At 39.4% G+C, this 21,540-nt stretch overlaps 4 protein-coding genes across 5 annotated transcripts; 3 read left to right on the top strand and 1 right to left on the bottom strand.

Moving 5' to 3' along the window:
• Positions 1-452: 452 nt before the first annotated feature.
• Positions 453-1,130, top strand: LOC148699032 (plasma membrane ATPase-like). Its single transcript, XM_088689788.1, has 3 exons — positions 453-558; positions 735-839; positions 942-1,130. The coding sequence occupies exons 1-3, from the start codon at positions 529-531 to the stop codon at positions 1,128-1,130; spliced, it is 324 nt and encodes a 107-aa protein (XP_088545914.1). The 5' UTR covers positions 453-528.
• A 7,028-nt stretch (positions 1,131-8,158) lies between these two features.
• LOC137720687 (nematode resistance protein-like HSPRO2) lies at positions 8,159-9,921 on the top strand. The gene has a single exon (XM_068459781.2). It carries the CDS (start codon positions 8,265-8,267, stop codon positions 9,714-9,716), a length of 1,452 nt encoding a protein of 483 aa, XP_068315882.1. The 5' UTR covers positions 8,159-8,264; the 3' UTR covers positions 9,717-9,921.
• A 3,427-nt stretch (positions 9,922-13,348) lies between these two features.
• LOC137720491 (uncharacterized) lies at positions 13,349-16,569 on the top strand. Of its 2 annotated transcripts, none has more exons than XM_088694244.1 (3): positions 13,349-13,516; positions 14,126-15,827; positions 16,153-16,569. In XM_088694244.1, the coding sequence occupies exons 2-3, from the start codon at positions 14,440-14,442 to the stop codon at positions 16,406-16,408; spliced, it is 1,644 nt and encodes a 547-aa protein (XP_088550370.1). In that variant the 5' UTR covers positions 13,349-13,516; positions 14,126-14,439; the 3' UTR covers positions 16,409-16,569. The 2 variants fall into 2 exon arrangements, with proteins under 2 accessions (XP_088550370.1, XP_068315667.1); XM_068459566.2 differs by having other exon boundaries at positions 14,138-15,827.
• A 50-nt stretch (positions 16,570-16,619) lies between these two features.
• Positions 16,620-19,885, bottom strand: LOC137720492 (glycosylinositol phosphorylceramide mannosyl transferase 1). The gene is made up of 5 exons (XM_068459567.2): positions 19,192-19,885; positions 18,040-18,433; positions 17,591-17,754; positions 17,385-17,455; positions 16,620-17,193 (listed from the first exon to the last, which is right to left on the bottom strand). Exons 1-5 carry the CDS (start codon positions 19,386-19,388, stop codon positions 17,033-17,035), a joined length of 987 nt encoding a protein of 328 aa, XP_068315668.1. The 5' UTR covers positions 19,389-19,885; the 3' UTR covers positions 16,620-17,032.
• Between the last annotated feature and the right edge of the window lie 1,655 nt (positions 19,886-21,540).

Below are 21,540 nucleotides of genomic sequence, written 5' to 3' on the forward strand. Positions count from 1 at the left end.
ACTATGTAACGGTGTGATCGTCCAATTAGAAAACTTACTCACAATGATGCCGAAAGAGAGAGAAAATCGGCTACAATGGCATATAGTTGAATGGAGGTCAAATTTTTTCCTTCTGAGTTGATTTGTAACGGTGCTATTTTGTGGGTATAATTCTAAGTCGCACAACGTGGACGTGGACTTGGGCAAAAGTGATGGCTAGAAAATTCTCCAACGTAATTAGGGCTGGAAAAAAATCCCAAAAATCCCAAACCAAACCGAAAAAATCCCGATCCCAAACCAAAAATATCCCAAACCAAAATTCCCGAAAATTTCGGTATGTCATCCCGAACCAAACCGAAATTTTCGGTATGGGATTCGGGATTACATCTCCATTTTTTCGGTATTCCCATACCGAATAGAAATAAATATTATATATATATATATTATTTTTTAATTGAGGTGTTTGCAAAGGGTGTGGAGAAAGATCATATCATTCTTCTAGCTGCAAGGTCATCCAGAACTGAAAACCAGGATGCCATTGATGCTGCTATGGTTGGAATGCTTGCCGACCCAAAGGAGGTATAAATCATTTCCAACTTTTCTTGTATGCCCTATAATTGATTCTTCATTAATTCTGGGACGGAATTTTCAATGGATATGCTCATCTTAATGAATTCATTTATACGCAGGCCCGAGCTGGTATTAGAGAGGTGCACTTCATACTCACAGACTAATGAATTGATTTCTGTAATTAGATTTTGGACCTCTGCCTCTGCAAAGAAGATTTCAAGAAGAAGGCTTTTACCATTATTGACAAATATGCTGAACGTGGGCTTCGGTCATTGGCTGTTGCTAGACAGGTTTTATACTCAACCTTGACGTTTTTAGCATCTCTTGCACTTTTTTCAGTTTTATAAGAAGTAGAGCACCGGCTTATAATTGTGATTGGTATATGTTTACAGGAAGTGCCGGCGAAAACAAAAGAAGGTTCTGGTGGTCCATGGCAGTTCGTTGGATTGTTGCCTCTTTTCGACCCTCCAAGACATGATAGTGCAGAAACCATCCGCCAGGCTCTTAACCTTGGTGTAAATGTTAAGATGATTACTGGTAAATCGGTTAATATTCAACCTACTTTAATGGGTAGTGGGTAGATTGAAGCTTAATTTTAGCCTAAAAATATAATATGTCAAATTTTAGCCCAAAAACATAATATGTCAAATTTTAGTCCAAAAGCCCAAAAACATTTCGGGATTCCCGATTTGTCCCGAAATCCCGAAATTATTTCGGGATTCCCGAAAATTGGGATTCCCGAAAATTTGGTTTGGGATTGGTATTGAATTTGGGATTCCCAAAAATTTCGGTTTGGGAATCGGGACAAGGGTTTCGGTATGGAATCCCATACCGAACCACCCCTAAACGTAATCCCTATCTTTAACGTTGGTACTCTAATCCCCCGTTTAAGATCACAACACGTACAGGTGCCATCTGCTCAGTTAAATACCTTAAGAGAGAATCTAAGAATATTAAATGCTCAATACCTCGCTAAAATTTTGACATGTTTCAATCGTTCACACGTATTTTTGGTAATTTTTTTTAGAAATTAGATGTATTTTAAGTTCAATGACTAATGTGTATCTTCTTATCTTAGTACAACATGATGAGAACAACTAACAGTAACATTTTCTAGATAGTCTTACAAAGATTCCGATTCAATCGGACCTGGATTGTCTGCCGTTCCCATCTCATACCCTTCCCATCCTTTCCTATTTCTGTGATCAAGGTTAAACCACGTTAACATTTTATATTGATTTTTTTATAGAAATAATAAGACAAAAAACAATAGGAATATAAAATATTGACGTGATTTAACCGTGACCACAGAAATAAAAAGAGATGGAAAGGGTGCAAGATGACGATGGCAGACAATCCAGGTCCGATTCAATCATATCGAAGAAGTGGATAAAGTTGGGGCCAATCCTTAGCATCCGGTGCCTCATATGCCAATAAAGCCCCCATTTTCTGCCTCAAAACATGCTTCCTTGCTAGGAAACCACTCCTAGCCCACAATCGACTATCCTCCCAAGGTCAAATAAAGCAGCAACAACAAAATTATCTACCAAAAGTATTAAAAAATAAGTAAATTACAATTTGGTCAGTATATCATTAGCTCCCGATAAATATGGTTACATGCACTCACGATTGCAACTATCTACTCAATTCGTGTGCTCTTGTTTATCCCATCATTCACTGTTGGAAATTCATCCATATAAAAAACAGGCCGACTCTCTTAAATCGATCAAATCGCATCAATTCGACCCGTCTATTTATACTTTACGTCTAACACATATTTTACTGAAGAAACGTATTTGAACTCGAATGCATAGCATTAATTCTAAATAATGCGAACACGCTTGCGTCTGCAGATACATTTTCGTATGTTGAATGCAAATACAAGAACCGATTTTTACATACATGCACGAGAACTCACAGCTAAGCCAACCAACCAATACCATCCCAACCGTCACCTGTGACCACACAGCACCACTATTACTCCTGTACGCGCAACATGGCTGCAACCACCAGTGGCCCGTTAGGCACCGCCGCACATCAGTGATGATCTCACGTCTCCCATGCACATGTGAAGCGGGTAGCTCACGTGACCGTCACGCCACTTGTCGGGAGGTGGGTGCATGTCTCACATGGTTAAGAACTAAAGGTTAACCCCGCCTGCCCCCGATTTGGTTGGCGATCAGAAAAGCGTCGCCGAGTTGGAAAGTCTCGCACTGGTGGGCCCAGTGGATGGCGGACACGTGGCTGATTTGAAGGCGGTAAACGCGGGGTGTTTTGGTCAAACCGAAATCCAAAGTCCAAGTGTTTGGGGGATTGGATTGGATTCGGGAAAGGAGTGGGAACGAGACAAAGAGTCGAAGTTAAAGAGAAAGAGAGAGTTATGAGTTATCCAAACAGTCCCCAACGGGAGGATGGAGGTGCAGTGCAGGATGCAGGCAATGCATGCCCATAATTTGAATTGAAGAATGCAATGCCACTTGGTTTATTTGGGATCAAATAATACTATCCACTATTTGTATGAGTCATCTGGATTGGATATGGATGTGTAAATGCAATGTAAAGTCCGCCAATTTGGTTTCTTTTATTATATTTTTACTTTTTCCCTTTGCCTTTTCCAATTCTTTCTTACTTACCAAATGTGAAACGTACAATGTTGGAAACGACGAATGTTTCAAATGTTGTATTTTAATATGTTTTGTTCTACTTTTCTGATAAATAATATGAGAACAATGCAAAAGAAACACATTTTTTTAGGGTAAACGTTGGAATCCTTTGAGTGTAATGCAAAACAGGCAAACGCCCAAATCCCTCGTTCAAACCCTCGATTTAGGTTTGTTTTTCCTTTCTGAAAATAGAGAGGAAAGAACATGAAATTTCATTCAATATTGAAATTGATAAATTAAGAGCTGATAAATTATAAAAAAACTGTTGCAGATATTAGTTCAGAGAGAGTTCGGATTGTCATAAATAAGGTTGCATGAGATCATGTCACATCCCGGCCTGGACCCCTACCACATCCTGGGCTCGATTCCACCGTAGCATGATATTGTCCGTTTTGAGCTCCGATCATGCCCTCACGGTTTTGTTTCCCGGCCTGGACCCCTACTACATCCTGGGCTCGACTCCACCGTAGCATGATATTGTCCGTTTTGGGCTCCGATCATGCCCTCACGGTTTTGTTTCCGGAAACTTAGATGAGAACTTCCCAATGGGTCACTTATTATGGGATTGCTCTCGTGCGAACTTTTGTTTCCGGGAACTCAGATGAGAACTTCCCAATGGGTCACCCATCATGGGATTGGTCTCGTGCGAACTCGCTTAACTTCGGAGTTCCAATGGAACCCGAAGCCAGTAAGTCCCCAAAATGCCTTGTGATAGGTAGAGATGAGAATATACATATAAGGCTTACAAGATTCACTCCCCTGAGCGATGTGGGATGTAACAATCCACCCCCCTTAGGGACCCGACGTTCTCGTCGGCACACTTCTGGCCAGGGATTGGCTTTAATACCAAATTGTCACATCCTGGCCCAGGGCCATATCACATCCTGAGCTCGACTCCACCGTAGCACGATATTGTCCGCTTTGGGCCCCGACCACGCCTTCACGGTTTTGTTTCTGGAAACTCACGAGCAACCTCCCAGTGGGTCACTCATCCTGGGATTGCTCCAGCCCAAACTAGCTTAACGTCGGAGTTCCAATGGAACCCGAAGCCAGTGAATCCTCAAAAGGCCTCGTGCTAGGTAGAGATGAGAATATACATATAAAGCTTATATGATCTATTCCCTTGTACGATGTGGGATGTAACAGATCATATTTGAGTTAGGTGTTTATGTGTCCACATTTCGTAGTATGACAAAAATATAGTTTTCTAATTCTACACCAAGAAACAAACTGCGACTGCATGAAATGTCTCATTTCATATGTATTCCATAAAAAATATCAATCGTGATATGCTACATAATTTTGATCAAACCTCTCTATTTTTTGTTTCTAACCCAACACATTTTATGCTTAATTTTTTTGCTCTCGTTGTTCCTTTTCTTTTAAAACTTCAGCTCACATTTGTATGAGATCACATTTTGCGCGTTATGCGTTCGCATTTCGTGTATGATGAAAAATTAATTCTAAAATTCCACACCAAACAACAAACTGCAATTGCATGAAATATCTCATCTTGTTTGTCTTTTTTTTGTTATGTATTCCACAAAGAACATCAAAATCTTGATATGCTACAAACTTTGATTAGAGTAACAACAAACTTCTCTATTTTGTTTCTCAATAAACTTAATTATAACTTAACAAATAATCCTCTAAAAAATTCGGATATTCGTGTTGCCCTCATAACTTTTTTTGGACATTAGCATCGAGTAACAAATAATTATAACTCTTTTTTGGACGTTAACAAATAATTATAACTTATTTGGGACATTAGCATCGAGTAATTACAAAAGAAACCAAACCCCTAATCAAGTTGCCTTATTTAATCACCTTAATATGGCAATATCGATGGCCGATGGGACTAAATATTGGTTCCAATGGCTAACGAAGGCAAAACACTTCCAAACTATGCAATCCTATCCAAAGTGCTTTTCCGAACACAGTTGGCGTTTACTTGCTTTCTTTAATTCTATGTGAGTAGGCGGACTAAACAGGCCGTGGTATAAAATTAGCCGGAGTCGGCTGCAGTTGTTTTCCTTCTCCCTTCCTAAATGTCTGGACAGACTTTGTGTCCCTCCTCTTAATTCTATCCAAACTTAACCGATAATTAATGGCGGATTCAGAATTCGAACATTTGAGGTTTTAATATTAAATGTTTAAGCTTTCAAGATAAAAAATAGAGTGCAAAGCATTTCAAAAAAAAATTTAATTTATTCATTGAGTCATTTCTTCGATCACTTAGTTGGCTTGTTGTTTTTAGTCAAACCATGTTGCATACATGTCAACAAATATCGATATATGTCGAAGCGTTTTGATGAGTGATATTGAGCATTTATTGAGTGTTGTCAACGCAACTTGTCGAGATATGTCTATCAGTTATTATATTAAACACTTAATAAATACAAAAATAATCTTTATCAAACATTCAAAGAATTCTTGAAAGACCTTCGCATGTATATTTTTTACATTCTGAGTAATCCTAAAACCCTTTGGTTCCCTTGTACGTCCGCCCTGCCAGATTCGGAATTCTAGCCACATAAACTCATGTCACCTTCGGAATTCTGGCCACATAAACTCATGTCACCTTCTTCAGATTTTTTTACTAATTGGAAACGTCAACAAACAATTTCTTGTATTATAAAATGTTGATGACAACCAATTTTTGTGAAGGGACAGCCCACGAATCATCCAAAGAAGGAACTCGAATAAATTAATGGTCTTCTTTAAAAGTCGGCTACAACTATTGACAACAAAAAAAGATAAAAAAAAAAAAAAAAAAAAAACATTGTATTTGATTCGACTTATCTAAAACCATGCAAACTTGTTTTCTCTGTTGAGAACCTTATGTTAATCCCCCTATCATCGTGAAACTTAGGAGAGACTATCAATGTGTTCAAAACAAACGGTACGTGACATGTTAATATATAAATGAAGAATAATTGTATTTTCAAGTATCTCTTTTTTCGTATAATGACATAATATACCGCATCATGTTTTTAACACACTAAAAGATTTCTCAAAAGCTAAAAGGATAAAAATCTTAAACAATGATCTAATCAACAGACGACCATTCGATACAGTATAATTTGTAATAACAAAAATGGATTGCAAGACATATCCACAAAAAGAAACATTAAACTATCTTTCGAACTTTAGCTTAACCTTATCAAATAAAAGTGTAAATATTTGATCTTTTTAGATATACATTTAACCGAGTGTATTTTTGTCCACCATCCTCAAATAATGGTAGTGTTCACCATCATATTCAATACAATAGATGAGTTTAAATTAAAAAATTTTGTCGATTCATTACACAAATCTCAAATTTAAACTTATCTAACGGTGATAAATAAGGTAATGAGCATCATTACCACTTGAAATTAGTCCGCTAAATTGTTCCCCATTCACCCAAGTATCAATAACAAAGAAAATTAAACCACGAGCTGGTGGCCCAGTGGTAAATAGCAGATTGAGAAGCTTCCTTCAAACTAAAAACTGAAGGTCTTAAGTTCGAAACTCGCTACTGGTGTGGAAGCCAGACTTGTGGCTAGGGAGGCTAAAATGCATCTGTGAGTTTTTCCAGCTCTCAAAAAGAGTGGATAACCATGACTTGCCACCAGATATCCGCCTTTTAAAATAAAAAAATGACAAAAAAAAATTACATATAACTGTAAATCAGGATTTGGATCCTCTTCTAAGCTTAGGAGGCTGAGCCTCCTGAGTAAAGTACCGTTAGATTTTGATTTAACGGCTACAAATAGGGAGATCCTCTAAAAGTTATAATAATTGTAACGTTGGAGGCTCAGCCTCCTAAGCTCATGAGAGGATCCAAATTCCATAAATAAATACGTAATTATTATTACCTAATAAGGTAATTTAAAAAGCTGTCATTAAAATTAGTAAGTCGGGTGTATAGGTGGAGACAGAAGGAAAACGTGTTGTTTCCAAAGAAGAATAGTTCAGCAGATTGTAGATGGATCATGGACGTCGCTTAACGTTGACCAATGTCAAACGTTCGACAATTCCATTTCAAACATACATACGCAGTTTCCTTCCTCCTCTTCTTATTCTTCATTATTTCTGATTTTTATTTATTTTTCTCCATTTTTTGAGAAATTTTTCGTGCATTGTAAACACAAACATATTATGTTACTATTACACATATAATAATACACATATCACCAAATTAATGTGTCTAATTTTAAGAATGTATTAAAAAAAAATGTCTTTAAATAAAACAATGACGGCTTGTTTGGGAAATGTATGTTGATGATTGAAAGCGTTTTTTAGAGAAACTAATTTTGAGTTCTAAAAGCGTTTGAAGTGGTCTTGCAAAAAGCACAGTTATGTTGCTTCTTGAATGAAATACTTTAAGTGCTTTTTCAAAATTAACTTGTATTTTTATTAAAAATTGATTTCAAAAATATTTTCTTTAAAAATACTTTCAATTATTTAAAAGCAATCTCCAAACAATTCCTAACATGATGGCTTTAGAATACAATTGTTTATTTATGTACACGGATATAATAGGAAATTGATCTTCTCCGGATCCCTTCCACCAAATCAGGGGATCCGAATCCTTAAAATTTGATCCAACGGCTAAAAACAAGGACCATCTTAAAAAGTTATAATAACTTTAGCTGTTAGATTAAATTTTAAGGGTCCGAATCTCCTGATTTAATGAATTTGGTGGAAGGGATCCGGAGAGAGGATCCCTTTCCGATATATTACACTAAGAAAATGAATGAATAAATATTATAAATTGGAAAACCAGACGGTGATATGGATAAGCTTCAAGTGTCCAAAAAAACAAAAATATTAAAATTCATTTAATTTTCAAAAACGACTTTCAAATTCGTCATTCTTCATGCCCACCCACCGCCCCGAAATTCCACACGCCTTTTCTTCTCTCCAATTCCCGCTGCCCTATAAATACCCCCTCGCTCTTTTCTTCTTGGTTTCAAACACAACTCAAATCCTAAATCCAAAAGTTCTCAAAAAAAAAGGAATAAAAAAAACGTTTTCAAAATTCATTTCTCTTCTCGCAAGTCTCAAATGGTCGATTTAGATTGGAAAGCAAAGATGGTCTCCTCCAACATACCCAACAAATCCTCCAAACTCTCCACCAAGCTCCACGTTTCGGTTCCCGGTTCGTTTCGCTCCGCCGCCCAAGTTCAGACCGATATTTGCGCCGCCTCCGAAATGTCCTGCTCCACCTACGAGCACTACCTCCGCCTCCCGGAGCTCCGAGAGTTCTGGAGCTCCCACGACTTCCCATCGTGGAAAAACGAGTCCATTCTCAAGCCGGCTCTCCAAGCTCTCGAAATCTCGTTCCGGTTCGTCTCGACCGTTTTGTCCGACCCTAGACCGTACTCAAACCGGCGCGAGTGGAAGCGCCGGCTTGAGTCGCTCATTACCAGCCAGATACAGCTCATCGCGATGTTGATCGAGGACGACGAGGAGGACAGCGAGACGCGCGGATTGGCGCCGATCGTCGATCTCAGCACGTCGAACGGGGAGCTGGCCCGCGACGGGAGCATGGCGGAGGTGTGGAGTTCTGGGGAGCACACGGTGGTCAGCCGCACCAGCGAGGCCAGCTTGCTACCTCGGCTCGCCATGTGGCAGAAATCGGAAGGGATGGCGCAGAAGATCTTGTACTCGATCGAGTGCGAGATGAGTAACTGTCCGTACTCGTTGGGTCTGGGAGAGCCGAACCTCGCCGGGAAGCCGAACCTGGATTACGACGCTGTTTGCAAGCCGAGCGAGCTGCATTCGCTGAGGAAGAGCCCGTACGATGCCCACGTCGACAACTACGAAAACCAGACGGTGTACGCCACGCACCAGGTCCTCGAGTCGTGGGTCCACGTTTGCCGGGAGCTTCTCATGCGCGTGGTAAGCCGCATCGACTCTCGAGACCTGGAAAAGGCCGCGAGCGACTGTTACGTGATCGAACGGATATGGAAGCTCCTCGCAGAGATAGAGGATCTTCACCTTCTGATGGACCCAGCCGATTTTCTGAGGCTGAAGAACCAGCTGCGGATCAAGACGGTGGACGATACGGAGTCATTTTGCTTCAGATCGAAGGCGCTCGTGGAGGTGACGAAGCTCTGCAAGGAGCTGAGGCATAAGGTGCCGTCCATACTGGGTGTTGAGGTGGACCCCAAGGGCGGGCCCAGGATTCAGGAGGCGGCGATGAGGCTGTACTCGGAGAAGAAAGCCGAGTCAGACTCGGAATCCGTCTCGGATAAGATCCACTTGCTGCAGGCGCTGCAGGCGATTGAGTCGGCGTTGAAGCGATTCTACTACGCGTACAAGCAGGTGCTGGTGGTGTTGATGGGAAGCTTGGAGGCGAAGGGGAACCAAGTCGTGGTGAGTCCAGAGGCGTGTGACTCGCTGAGTCGGATATTTCTGGAGCCGACCTATTTTCCGAGCTTGGACGCGGCGAAGACGTTTTTGGGGGATAGTTTGAATCACGGGTTACACGGCGGACACAGGCGGAAACAGTGAGAGATCGACCCGTTGACTGATTTGGGCGTTGGAGATTGACTCGGTCTGCTACCTCGTGTTGGACCGACACTTGTAAACTCCTGAAATGCGAATATTCTTTTTACTGCTTTTCCCCATCCTGGGATTTTTGTTATTTCTAGTTTTGTTTCTGGCTCATCAAATCTTGTAAAATATTACCAATTCTTATAAAATATTTCATTTGTTATTTATCGAAGCCAATGCTATGAGCCCGGGAGAACAATGCATGGTTGTTTGATGGTGATTCTTGTAGCTTGTAGTCTGCCTCTGTTCAGGGAGCGAATCGCATCGTTTTACTTAACTAAGATAACGCATTGTTCCAATCAACTAAAATCATACTTTTGTTCATGATTTTTACGTTCGAGTTTCATCCATAACTCAAACGTAGAATGAAAACAAATGAAAACTAACTGAATAATAAAAAGGGAATTATAATATTAATTATGGACTCGTGAACAAAAACTAAATGAAGACTAATTGAATAATAAAGAAGGAATTATAATATTAATTATGGGCTCTCATGCACAAAAACTAGGGCACAACTACTGTTTTAAATGTTGATATGCAAATTTATGAAAATATTGATGATATATCAATATCAGTTGTCTACAACGTAAGGTATGAAAATTTGCAACGGAGTAGGTATATCAGCTCATTTAGACTTAATTGAAATTTGATGGTGATTCATGTAGCTCATACTCTGCCTCTATTTCGGGAGCAAATCGCATCGTCTCACTTAACTAAGACAACACATTGTCCCAATGAACTAAGACAACGCATTTGTTAACGATTTTCACGTTGGAGATTCATCCATAACTGAAATGTAGAACGAAAAACAGATAAAAACTAATCAAATAATTTGGGTTAATGTATTTTGCTCTCTCGGAGGTGTGATATGTATTCAAATAAGTATACAAGAAATTCGTAATAAGGAGAGAATTATAATATTAAAAATAAATACAAAATATGTTTGACTCACGCTGACAAAAACCAGGGCGCAACTCAGTTTTGCAAGTGAAGGACATAGTGGGCTGAAGACTTGGGCTTCTACCAATTTACTTAGGGAGATGGGCCCGAATTGCTTTTGGGTCCAAAATGAAAATGCGAAGCTGTGATGGTAACGTAACTGAAGTCCCTCCAGATCCGAAGGTGCTGCTGCAACGGGTCACTGAACATGGTTTCTCTCTTCATATGGATTACTTTTGTATTGGTTTGAGGAAACACCGGATATTCTTCGTGATGTTTTGACCAAGAGTATTGTGATTGAATTGATCCTCATATGTGTACACTCGCTATACTCAAATCTATGAACATCTTGAAATCTTTCCCTCAAGAACAAATATAAGTAAATATGGAATTTATGTGTCGAGTTTGCGGGGAAAAAAAAATAAAAATTACTCAATTAGAATTGAAGTATTGATGTTTATTTTTTACTGTCCACTTAAAATGTTAACAAAATAGTCCCTTCAGAAATATCCGATAAAATCCAACTCCGACATTTGCATGCGATATGACTACTGCTTCCCGTTTCATCAAGCATATATCCTCCTGATCTTCCTGTCATACAAGCTCTACCAGCGGCTGAAGATACAAGCTTCCACCAGGTCCACGTCCATGGCCGATCGTTGGAAACCTCTTCGGCATAAACCGGTGTTCCTCCGGTAGCTGAGTGCAGCCAGTTATACGGGCCAATCATGTCGGTGTGGATTGGATCCACACTGAATGTGGTAGTGTCCAACTCGGGGTCGGCAATGGCAGTGCTGAAGGAGCACGACCAGAAACTGGCTGATAGGGCAAAGAGTAGGTCCATCGCAAAGTTCAGCGATGGACAGGACATAATTTGGGCTGACCGAGAGAGAGAGAGAGAGAGAGAGAGAGAGAGAGAGAGAAAGAGAGAGGGAGGTGGATAAGATGAGATTTGTTGGGGAACAACAATGTTTGGTGGAGACTCTTGTTACAAATTATAGGGGTGATAATTGTGAAGGTTATTGAGTTTTTACAGGCATGCGTGCATATATATCAAAGAGATTTGCTGAGAAGTGCTTCCCCGATCGAATTGAGCGATAAGAGGAGTTAGGGTTTCGGATATAGAGTCATGCATGAGCTTTTGCGCAACTGTAGGATATGGGGCCCGATCAGATCAGATTGTTAGTTTTTTTATTTTTTATTTTTGTCAAAAGGATCAGATTGTTGTTGGAATTGAGAAAAGAAGTACAATATACAAGTTTATGATTTCACTCGTACTAATATCGACATTTTGCAAAATAACACACCTACTAATGAGCTATATTTGTTGGCAGTCCCATATTGGTGAAGGAAGTTAACAATGGTGGCCTTAAATATGATTATCCTACTCTAATTAATACCGAAGCTTTTTGTGGTAAAACCTCACACCTGACGGATTAGGCATGTGGTAAAATTAAGAACAGTATCGATGTCGTTAGAATGAGACTCCCCGGCCTACCGATCTAAAAAATTTCAACAATATTTCCACAATGTGGTTAAGAGTAAACTAATGGCCGGTCTCATTGAATATCGGACAAGTTGGATGGGAATTGTAAATTTGGGTTGCAATTTCCAATCCAAGAGTTTCGTGATTTTCTTCTTTTAGGTTTTGGATTTGGTTTTCTTTTTACTTCTACTGTGCAAACAATTTGGAGCCAACCGCACAGCAACAGATGTCCACGTATCGTGGTGAAACGTGTGTAGTTGAGTCGGTAGCATCGACAGTGCAGCGGCATCTGGAGAAAAACATGGTCCTTAGCATTTGACTCGGTACTGTGACGACATACTCCACAAATTTGTAACCTTTTTCTGTCAAAAGAAACTTATTGATTGCAATCATTATAAACGGAAAAGATAATCTTTTTGATTTCTGGCAAACTTGTACATTTAGGGTTTTTATTTATTTTTATAAACTAATTCATTTAAAGAGGTTTTAATGAAAAGTTTCCGATGTTGTTTACTTTAACGAAAAATTATATTTTTACACTAAAAAGTAAAAAGTCAATCCTGATACTATTCACTTTACCTTTTATTTTGTTTTTTTAGTTAAAACTCAAAGTTTGAAGTTCTTTTTATTAGTTTTTTTTTTCATCTAATTTACTTAAAATTTAGTTTCTAAACTATTTTTCAATACACAAAGTTATTAAATTCACTAAAATTATCTCATTGTGACAGAAAGAATTCAAGTTCAGCTCGAATGATGATGATGAATAATATTTGTATTGAAACCACATGTCTCAGGTTCCACTCACTAAAAACTATAAGAACTTATTTGTTTCGAAAAAATCATATACAAACTTAATTTTCAAGGATCGAATCATGAGTTCATTCACATCCCTCTATTTATCATTAATATATGAGTTTAAATTTTAAAATTTATGTTTATCAATTATATAAATCTCGAAATTTAAACTCATCAAACGTGATAAATACGGTGATAAGCCAAAAAATTCTTAAAATTTCGGAGAAAAAAAAATTCTTAAAGTAATTGATCATCGAAATGAACCAATAGGAATTGTTTATGTGAGTGTGATACCTTTCTACGGCCAACAAACAAAGAACCTGAAAAAGTTGTAAGTTGTAACCTATTCTGGTTCTTCCCATCTTTTGCCCATTTTTTCTCAACAAAAATTTTGGGTCTCTCTGTCAATTCCAACAGAAAGAAAAGAAAAGAAGGAAAAAACAAGTACAAATTTGAAGGTGAGGTTGTCTGCTCCTCCATGGCTCCAATGGCTTTAGAGAAATCATGAAATGATCTCCAAATCGTCCCCCATCATGTAATTTTCTCTTCATCTCACAAATTGTTTTTTTCATTTCTTGCTTTCCAAATTTTTCTTCGGATTTTCTTTTTCAATAATTTGAGATGTTGGGTTGTGTAATATTTGCATTCATTTCCGTTGATTTCTGTTTGATATATTTAAAATCGAGGGCAAGACAAGTGCAGAATGTCAAAACCTGATTATGAAAATTATTTCTCTATCATACAGGAAATTTTTTTGCAACTACATTCTTTTTTGTCTACACATCTTTTGTTTTTGTTTGGTAATTTATATTTGGAATTTTAGCCAAAATAATTCATGAGACTGGCATAACTGCTCACCTTGTTCATAAAATTTGAAATTGATAGAAGTAGTATTTGAGTTTGTTAACCATCAATCATTTTGGTTCTTTCGAGAAAGTTTTTTTACCATTTTCTTCTTATTTAACAGAAATTTTCATGGAATTACAAAAATGATAGACATTAAACAAATTCAGAGATCAAATTTATTAGATTTTAAATATTAGTGAATAGTGAAGAGTTATACTAATATCAAAAACCATTTTAGTTCAAAAGAACACCTTTATATCTTGTTGATTTTCTGTTTCATTTATGGAATGTGTTTAAGCTTTTTTGACAGGTTGGATTAAAATGGTAGCAAAAGCAACTTATTCATCAAGCGACTCCTAGAACTACTTTTTGGAGGATCCAAAAAATCCAAAACAAAAAAAAATATATCTTAAAAATATCTCCAGCAGCTCCACTTTTTGTTGCACACGGGACTTCCCATGTCACTTTCAAGCAGTGTGAACTGATGTGAACTGAACGGCTGTTCCTCCATTTTTCCACTCTTTTTTTCCCTTGCAATTTTCGGCTTTTGGGCTCTCTGTATTTCATATTTCTCAATCGTCTTCTCCAAATCCTGGTCGTTGATTTCGAGATATGGGTTCCAGAATCGTACCCTGTTCTAAGAGCTGGCAGAGCTCGATGCAGATTTCAGCACCAGTTTCTTCATCTTCTTCTTCGAAAGCGTCGTCGGTTTCGGTTTCTTTCCCTTCTGTGAGAAGAAGCGGTGGAGCTCTGGGTTGCGGGTTTGTTCGTTGGTTAAACTCTTCCGGGTCGGGTGATTCGAAACGTCGACGTACCTCGAACCAGTCTTGCAGATCGAAGTTTGATGATTTCTCATGCGAAGAATTGTCGAACCAGATTGAGGGATTGGCGCAAAGGTTTAATCTTTCCGAGGACGGTGACGAGAACGTCGAGGAACCGGCTTTTGTGGCGTCGAAGACCTCGAACATCTCTCCGATTTTGACTTACCCAGAAGGTGAAAACAGCAAAGGCAGCGGCTTTTCGACGCGGTTTTCAAGCTTCAAGTTCAGTGCGTTGGAGCCCTCTCTGCTCGGGATTCATCCGGAGCCGCCGGACTGGCCGGAGAGAAGCGAAATCGTCAGAACCGCCATGGAAAGAAAGGCCAACAGCCTCGAGTTTCCGGTTTCGCTCCGGTTAATCAAGAAGAAGCAGCGGCAGCAAAGGGAAGAGGGTCCTAAAGGGGGAGCAGGGGAGATTACTTTTTGCTCCCTGAACAAGGCATTCTCTTCCATGGTGTTTATAATCTGTGAGCTCCATAGCCACGCTTTGAGTATAAGGGAAAGTTTGTACTCTGAAGATTTGCACGAGGTGATAGCGAAGGTGCAGAAGAGAGAGATGAGCATGTCATTTGTGTGGTTGTTCCAGCAGGTGTTTTCGGGGTCGCCGACTTTGATGGTTTATGTGATGATCTTGCTGGCGAATTTCAGTGTGTATTCGATGAATTGCAATGTTGTTGCTGCAACACCTCTGCCTGTTATGGCTGAGACTTTGACAGACACTGAGACAGAGGAACAACCCTACTCGAAATCCGATTATATTTCCGACGACGATTCTACTAGGGTTGTGAAAAAGACCTCGAACGAGGGCAGTAAGGCCGATTTTCGTGACAATGTGACCTCGGAAAGTTCAATCAGGCATGCCATTGTTGATCTTGAGAAGATGTATGGTGTCTCCTTGTTCAATGATAAGGAGTTCACCGCAGAGGAGGATGTGAAGTTGTGGAACTCTGTGATGGAGGAAGCTTCGAGAATGCAATCAGAAATGAGGGATGAGGCTCTTGATCATGCAACGGTGCAGCAATTTGTGTCACCGATAACTGTGAATGTCGAACCGGATTATCATGAGCACTACTTTAGAACTGATCTTTTGTACCAGATGGGTTTAGCTCAGGATCCTCACAATGCACTTCTGCTTTCAAACTATGCACAATTCCTCCATGTCGTTGCTCGCGATCACGATAGGTGAGTATCAACTATCAATTATCAAACTATCTGCTTCAGTATGCTTACTATTTTGCATAATCTAACTTGACCGAAAATCATTGATAAACGACTAGATTTGGTTAGGTTTTTCGATGCTTCAATCGACATTTCTATTTAAATGATTTGGTTTCGAATTTGAGCAGCTAAGCATGATGTAATTGTGATGATTTTTTGTAGCATCGAGACCTCTACCGGAGTTGGATTTTCGGTTATGATCAAATTATTTGTTTTCTTTTCATACGATAGGACTTGAGTTGTGTAGTTTGCTTGACCGGTGTTGTGTGATCTATGTTTACGTTTGCAGGGCCGAGGAGTGCTTCAGGCGTGCCGTGCAAGGGGAGAAACGAGACGCCGAGGCTTTGATCCGGTACGCAGACTTCTTGTGGATAGTAAGGAAAGACCTGTGGGGTGCAGAAGAGAGATACCAGCAAGCAATGGCAGAGGAGCCAGACAATCCCTATTACGCCTCCAGGTACGCCAATTTCCTTTGGAGCACTGGCGCCGAAGATACTTGCTTCCCTCTCAGTACATCCTACGATAACTACAACAAAGTTTCGTAGTTTTGCCAAATTATGCCGGGTACCGACACCCGGCACTGCCGGTATGTATTCCGGTCCTGAGTAAATTATCTGTAGGAAAGAATTTGACCGAGAGAATCTGCAGATCTCTCAGTTCTGTAATCCAGTTTGATCGCAATAAGAAATGAATGACGATTTCGCAACCGTTTGGCCGAAATAGTAAGAAGATTTCCACGAGATGATAGGCAGAATATTTCCGAAATAGTAAGGGAATGTTTTGAATTCAAGAACAAGGTATATGTAGATTTCGGGGTGTGGTAAACTCCTCGACGGTTATTTTAACCGATCTAGGATGTCGTAAATTCCTCGCCGGTCGTCTAACTGTGACGCCGAGGAGTACTGTTCATTCTACATCAACCTGATACAAACTAGGACTCGAAAAGACCTATCTCATCGCCCATATAGCGACTGCCTGCCTTGTGTTACACGGTAAGAACACGAATTATCAATCTATATGAGCGCACTAAATTGGCTGCTGTCACAAAAACGCACACATTTCGTAGAATTCAATATTATACATCTAAGATCAAAGAAGTACCGACCGGAAGTGTGGAAATTCTTGTTCTTCGTGGATTTGATCGAGGAATATGTAAGCGTGCTGTGGAATCACCAAAACCAGATGTTGCGACTGTCAACGGCCTTCACGGAAGTGGGTACCAATGGCATCCGTCCAAACCCGGCAACAAACCTATCGACGCAGCTGGTTCTCTTTTCAGTATGTCCTCCTAAGGTACTGATGCCAGTTGAACCAATCTCGAATATTTTACCTGAATGAAAAGTACAGTAATGCGTAGCGAGACATAAGTAATCAGAAAAGAAAATGCCACAATAGAAACTAAGGTATTGCAAAAGCGCTTTCTGATATGCAACAAGTGAAAATACAATATGCAGAAACATCCTGTCCAAGTTTTCAAAAGCCAAAATGAACACAATTTCATTGCAGAGGATGTATGATTACCTTCCACCCATATAGGGGGAGCACCAGTTGCATTTGCTACAAGAAAGGACATTGCAATGTCTTCACAGTTCCTGGTGAAATCAAACCCCATATTTCAGTAAAATCTTTTGTGTTCACGCACTGCACGCCGGCACGCCCGCACACACAGCTCAAAAGATGAAAGCATTCAAAATGTAAGAAACAAATGAACATGCAAAAGTGCAAACCTGTTCTTGGTTATAAACTCTTTGATTGATGCTGGCATTTCATTTGTGTACAAACTTAGGTACTTTTTGTGGAAGAAGGCTGCCTTAGACAGTACCATACTGTATGTACCTGTCCACCAAACCGACCACCATCCACCGTATATGTAGTGATTCTTATCACCTTTCTGCACAGTGAGCATATATTTGGTAAGACAGCTGACCAAGTGTGCCATACAGAGTTTGCAAAATTGTTAATAAGAAACGGTGTTTCTTCAGTAAACGTTGGCTAGCCTAAAAAGTAAAAGAACAATACATAGTTTCGAGCTCAAATAGATCAAAACCAACTTTCTACCTCAAACAGAAATTAACATGAATTTTCCAACATAGAAGCTTAAGATATAGAGAAGACAGCAAGAATGTTGGATAATACTCTCTCTAAATGACGAGAAAATGTACAGATTGAGGCATACCGGATCAATCCGGTGCATACGAGGCACAAAGCCAACCATTGTATCCGATGCACTTTGCCAAACATCGAAAGCAAATTCCACTGAAGAACAAGGGAATATAACATCATCATCGATTGAAAAAACGGCATCTGTTCTCAAATCCTTAATTTCTTTAAATCTGTTGTTCAAACTGTCTTCCTTATTGATATCGTATTTCAATTCAACTTGTCGCCCATCTCTAGTGTTCAGATGTACAATGTGGTCCAGAAATTTTCTGAGAGAATCTGACGGAGGACTTGGCTCACTCCACACAATATGTATTGAATCAAGCCGAGGACATCTAGAATAGTGAGAAATAGACTGCTTCAGAAGATCATATCTTTTCCATGTGTTCATTACAATAGAGTATCCTTTCCTGCATACAAATTGCAAATTTCAGCATGGATGCTTAACGAACGGTATCTCTACTATGATACAATCAACAATAAGCCAATTGAAAATTTTCTAGGAGTGTGCTCTTTAAAGAAGCAAATGAGAACCACACAAAGCTAGCTTAATCTTCCCAATCTTATCCAATTTGGAAAATGAGTTGAAGCAGGGTTTTTTAGCCAAAATGGTCCCTGCTCCTCACTTTGGTCCCTGACATTGAAAATCGATACAAGTTGTCTTGGGTTTGCACACCATCAATCATACACAGGACCACTTCTATCGATTTTTAATATCAAATACTAAAGTGAGGAGTTATGCCAATCCAGCGACCATTTGGCTTAAAAACCAGCAGAAAAGTGACCAAATCTTCGAATAGCTAATGTTCCGTTTCCATCGGAATCATGCCTGCTACAACATCCATAGTTCACAATAAGCACCACAACTCATAACAGACCCGAACAATACCGGTATAAACAGAGCATCAAACACTCATATTCGAAAAAACGAAGTTGTTGCAAACTACCAAGCCGTTTTCTTCCCTCTAATCAATCTTTGGAATCAGTCTTTCTAAATATAGATATTAGCAGAAAGTAGAACATCAAAGTATAAACAACGAGCTTAATTATTTACTAAAAATAGAATGACTGATAGTGATGTGCAAGCGGAAGTTTGCTTAATTAAATAATTAGCGAATAATACGGATATGTGGAGTTTTTGGAAAAAAATCTAAGCAACCGTACGAACCGGGAATCCGAGAACCGTTCCAGAGCCGTAGTGTGACTCGTCCATCCCATGAAATCCGAAGCTCGACTGGCGAGCACGATGAGCGTGAATCCGATGCAACAGCACAGCAGAAGCTTCACCTTCATCGATCCAACGGTCGAGATCAGCAACTGCCGCAGCCTCTGTACCGTCCGACGGTTCCACACGCTCCCTCTCATGGCCGCCGTGGCTTTTGCCAGCTCTGCCGTCGCAACAAACCTCGCGCGCCAAGCGCCAAGGCTCGCGCCTATTCGTCCGAGTCCGAACGAGTTACAAGTCAGAAACTCAGCCGTCGCGAGGTCTTCCCCCACTTCGCATTCGTCCTCGCCGGCACAGAGAGAGAGAGAGAGAGAGAGAAATTGATACGGTGTGGCGCTGGTGTAATACTAAGACGAGGAGCAATGGACGGCTGAGATGAGATTGGGTATTGTGACGGGTCAGCTGGAGCCCTTGATATTGTCGTCGACGCTGGAAGCAACGGCCGTACTCACATTTAGTTCTCAGATCGGAGGTGGCTGATGCGGTGTTAACTTGTCTTTTGGGATCTCCTGTGACTGGGGGGAGGAGGTTTGGTTAGGGTGTGACCCGGTGGACGGAAAGATTGGTGTGAGCGAATGTGTACGACGTCGATGACTTTGACGTCATGGATTTTTGTCTACAAGTGAAGTTTATCGTTGGTGATGGAAAAATAGCACGCCATGTTTGAAAGAGAAAAGGATTTTTTTTTTTTTTCTTTTCCTGGTAGTCAAAATGGGAAAGGTTCCTCTTCGGATCATTTTTCATCAAATTCACCTAGTTCGGAATTCAGGTTGTTAGATTTTCATTCAATAGTTATAGTTATTATAACTTTTAAAGAGCCCATATTTATAACCGTTGAATCAAAATTCAATAACCGGGATCCGGAACTAGGTTGGATTTGGTGAAAAATGATTCAGAGATGATCCCTTTCCGTCAAAATGGACTCTTTCCTTTGCCAGTTTTTCAACGTGCTTGACGACGTCGTTTCGTGTCGTTCTATGAGTTTTTGCCGACTTTATTGGGTGGAGTGGATGTGGATCTACATGTTTTTTTGTAACAATATCATTTATCAACTAAAACTTTAAGCCATTTATCGTATCAATTTTTTGAAATTATTTTATTATATGTTTCTGTAACATTCCATATCGTTCAGGTGAATGGATTCTATAAGCCTTATATGTATATTTTCATCTCTACCTAGCACGAGGCCTACTCCGAAGTTAAGCGAGTTCCGTGAGAGCGTAGTCGGGACCCAAAGCTGATAATATTGTGCTACAGTGAAGTCAAATACAGGATGTGATGGGGGTCCAGGCAGGGGTGTGACATTTCTAACTTTGTTAAATTTTTCTTTAAAAAAAAGTTTGGGTGCCTTACACATAACTAGTATTTAGAGATATTTGGGACATTTCAACTCTCCACTCACTTTCTAAAAATTTATCTTGTACGAAGCAAAAATCTAGAGTTTCGACAAACTCAAAAATGAAAATGATTAGGCAATTAGATAATATTTTTATTCTTAAACAAAAATCAAACTTAGTGTAACGACATGACATGATTCTGATCCAATTTATCTTCAATAGTATAGTCCTCAAAACGTATATCAAATGTTATTGAAATATAGTTGTCCTCTAAAATAATAATAAATATTAAACTTGTATTGTTGTTACTACGCTATTGCCCATCGCAAACAATTAAATAAAAATAAAAACAAATGTCACAAATAACTCTAAACATAAGTTACATGTCATTATTTAGATCGAAAATTTAACGATTTTAAGATGAGATCAAATGTCATAATTAACTTAAATATTTCCACTTAACTTTTCCGATTGGAAAGTCAATGTTTGTATGCATATTAGTCTAAATGTTGAAAAATCCAAGATGACGCAACTAGATTTTCATAATGCACAAGAATGAGCATCGCAAATGTCAATTCCAAGAATCTTCACTATTGTTGGATGTAACTGAATTAATTCCTTTTTTTAATATCTTTGGTGTGAATTATGGACCTGGATTGTTTGCCCTTCCTATGCCCTTTTATTTTTGTGGTCACGGTTAAGTCACGTCAACATTTTATATTGATTTTTTTTATAGAAATAATAAGACAAAAAGCAATGGAAATAAAAAATGTTGACGTGGCTTAATCGTGACCACATAAATAGGAGAGGATGGGAAGGGTATGGGATGGGGAGGGCAGACAATCCAGGTCCGTGAATTATAAGGTCCTGTCAGAAGGGGAATTAAAAAAGAGAGAACAAAGCCTTAACTAAACATATACTGCCATTCGATGAGTTCAGTGCAACGTTATGTATA

This window comes from Pyrus communis, chromosome 1, assembly GCF_041283825.1.
Source record: "Pyrus communis isolate YQ-2024b chromosome 1, ASM4128382v1, whole genome shotgun sequence".
In the NCBI taxonomy this organism is placed as follows: Eukaryota; Viridiplantae; Streptophyta; class Magnoliopsida; order Rosales; family Rosaceae; genus Pyrus; species Pyrus communis.

Coding starts and splice junctions, on each gene's coding strand:
- LOC148699032 (XM_088689788.1), top strand. CDS start 529: ATGGTTGGAATGCTTGCCGACCCAAAGGAG. Junction 559..734: donor TGCTTGCCGACCCAAAGGAG/GTATAAATCATT, acceptor TTCTGTAATTAG/ATTTTGGACCTCTGCCTCTG. Junction 840..941: donor CATTGGCTGTTGCTAGACAG/GTTTTATACTCA, acceptor ATATGTTTACAG/GAAGTGCCGGCGAAAACAAA.
- LOC137720687 (XM_068459781.2), top strand. CDS start 8,265: ATGGTCGATTTAGATTGGAAAGCAAAGATGGTCTCCTCCAACATACCC.
- LOC137720492 (XM_068459567.2), bottom strand. CDS start 19,388: ATGAGAGGGAGCGTGTGGAACCGTCGGACGGTACAGAGGCTGCGGCAG. Junction 17,755..18,039: donor GTATGCACCGGATTGATCCG/GTATGCCTCAAT, acceptor CTCACTGTGCAG/AAAGGTGATAAGAATCACTA. Junction 17,194..17,384: donor TCCCCCTATATGGGTGGAAG/GTAATCATACAT, acceptor CTTTTCATTCAG/GTAAAATATTCGAGATTGGT.
- LOC137720491 (XM_088694244.1), top strand. CDS start 14,440: ATGGGTTCCAGAATCGTACCCTGTTCTAAGAGCTGGCAGAGCTCGATG. Junction 15,828..16,152: donor GTTGCTCGCGATCACGATAG/GTGAGTATCAAC, acceptor TTACGTTTGCAG/GGCCGAGGAGTGCTTCAGGC.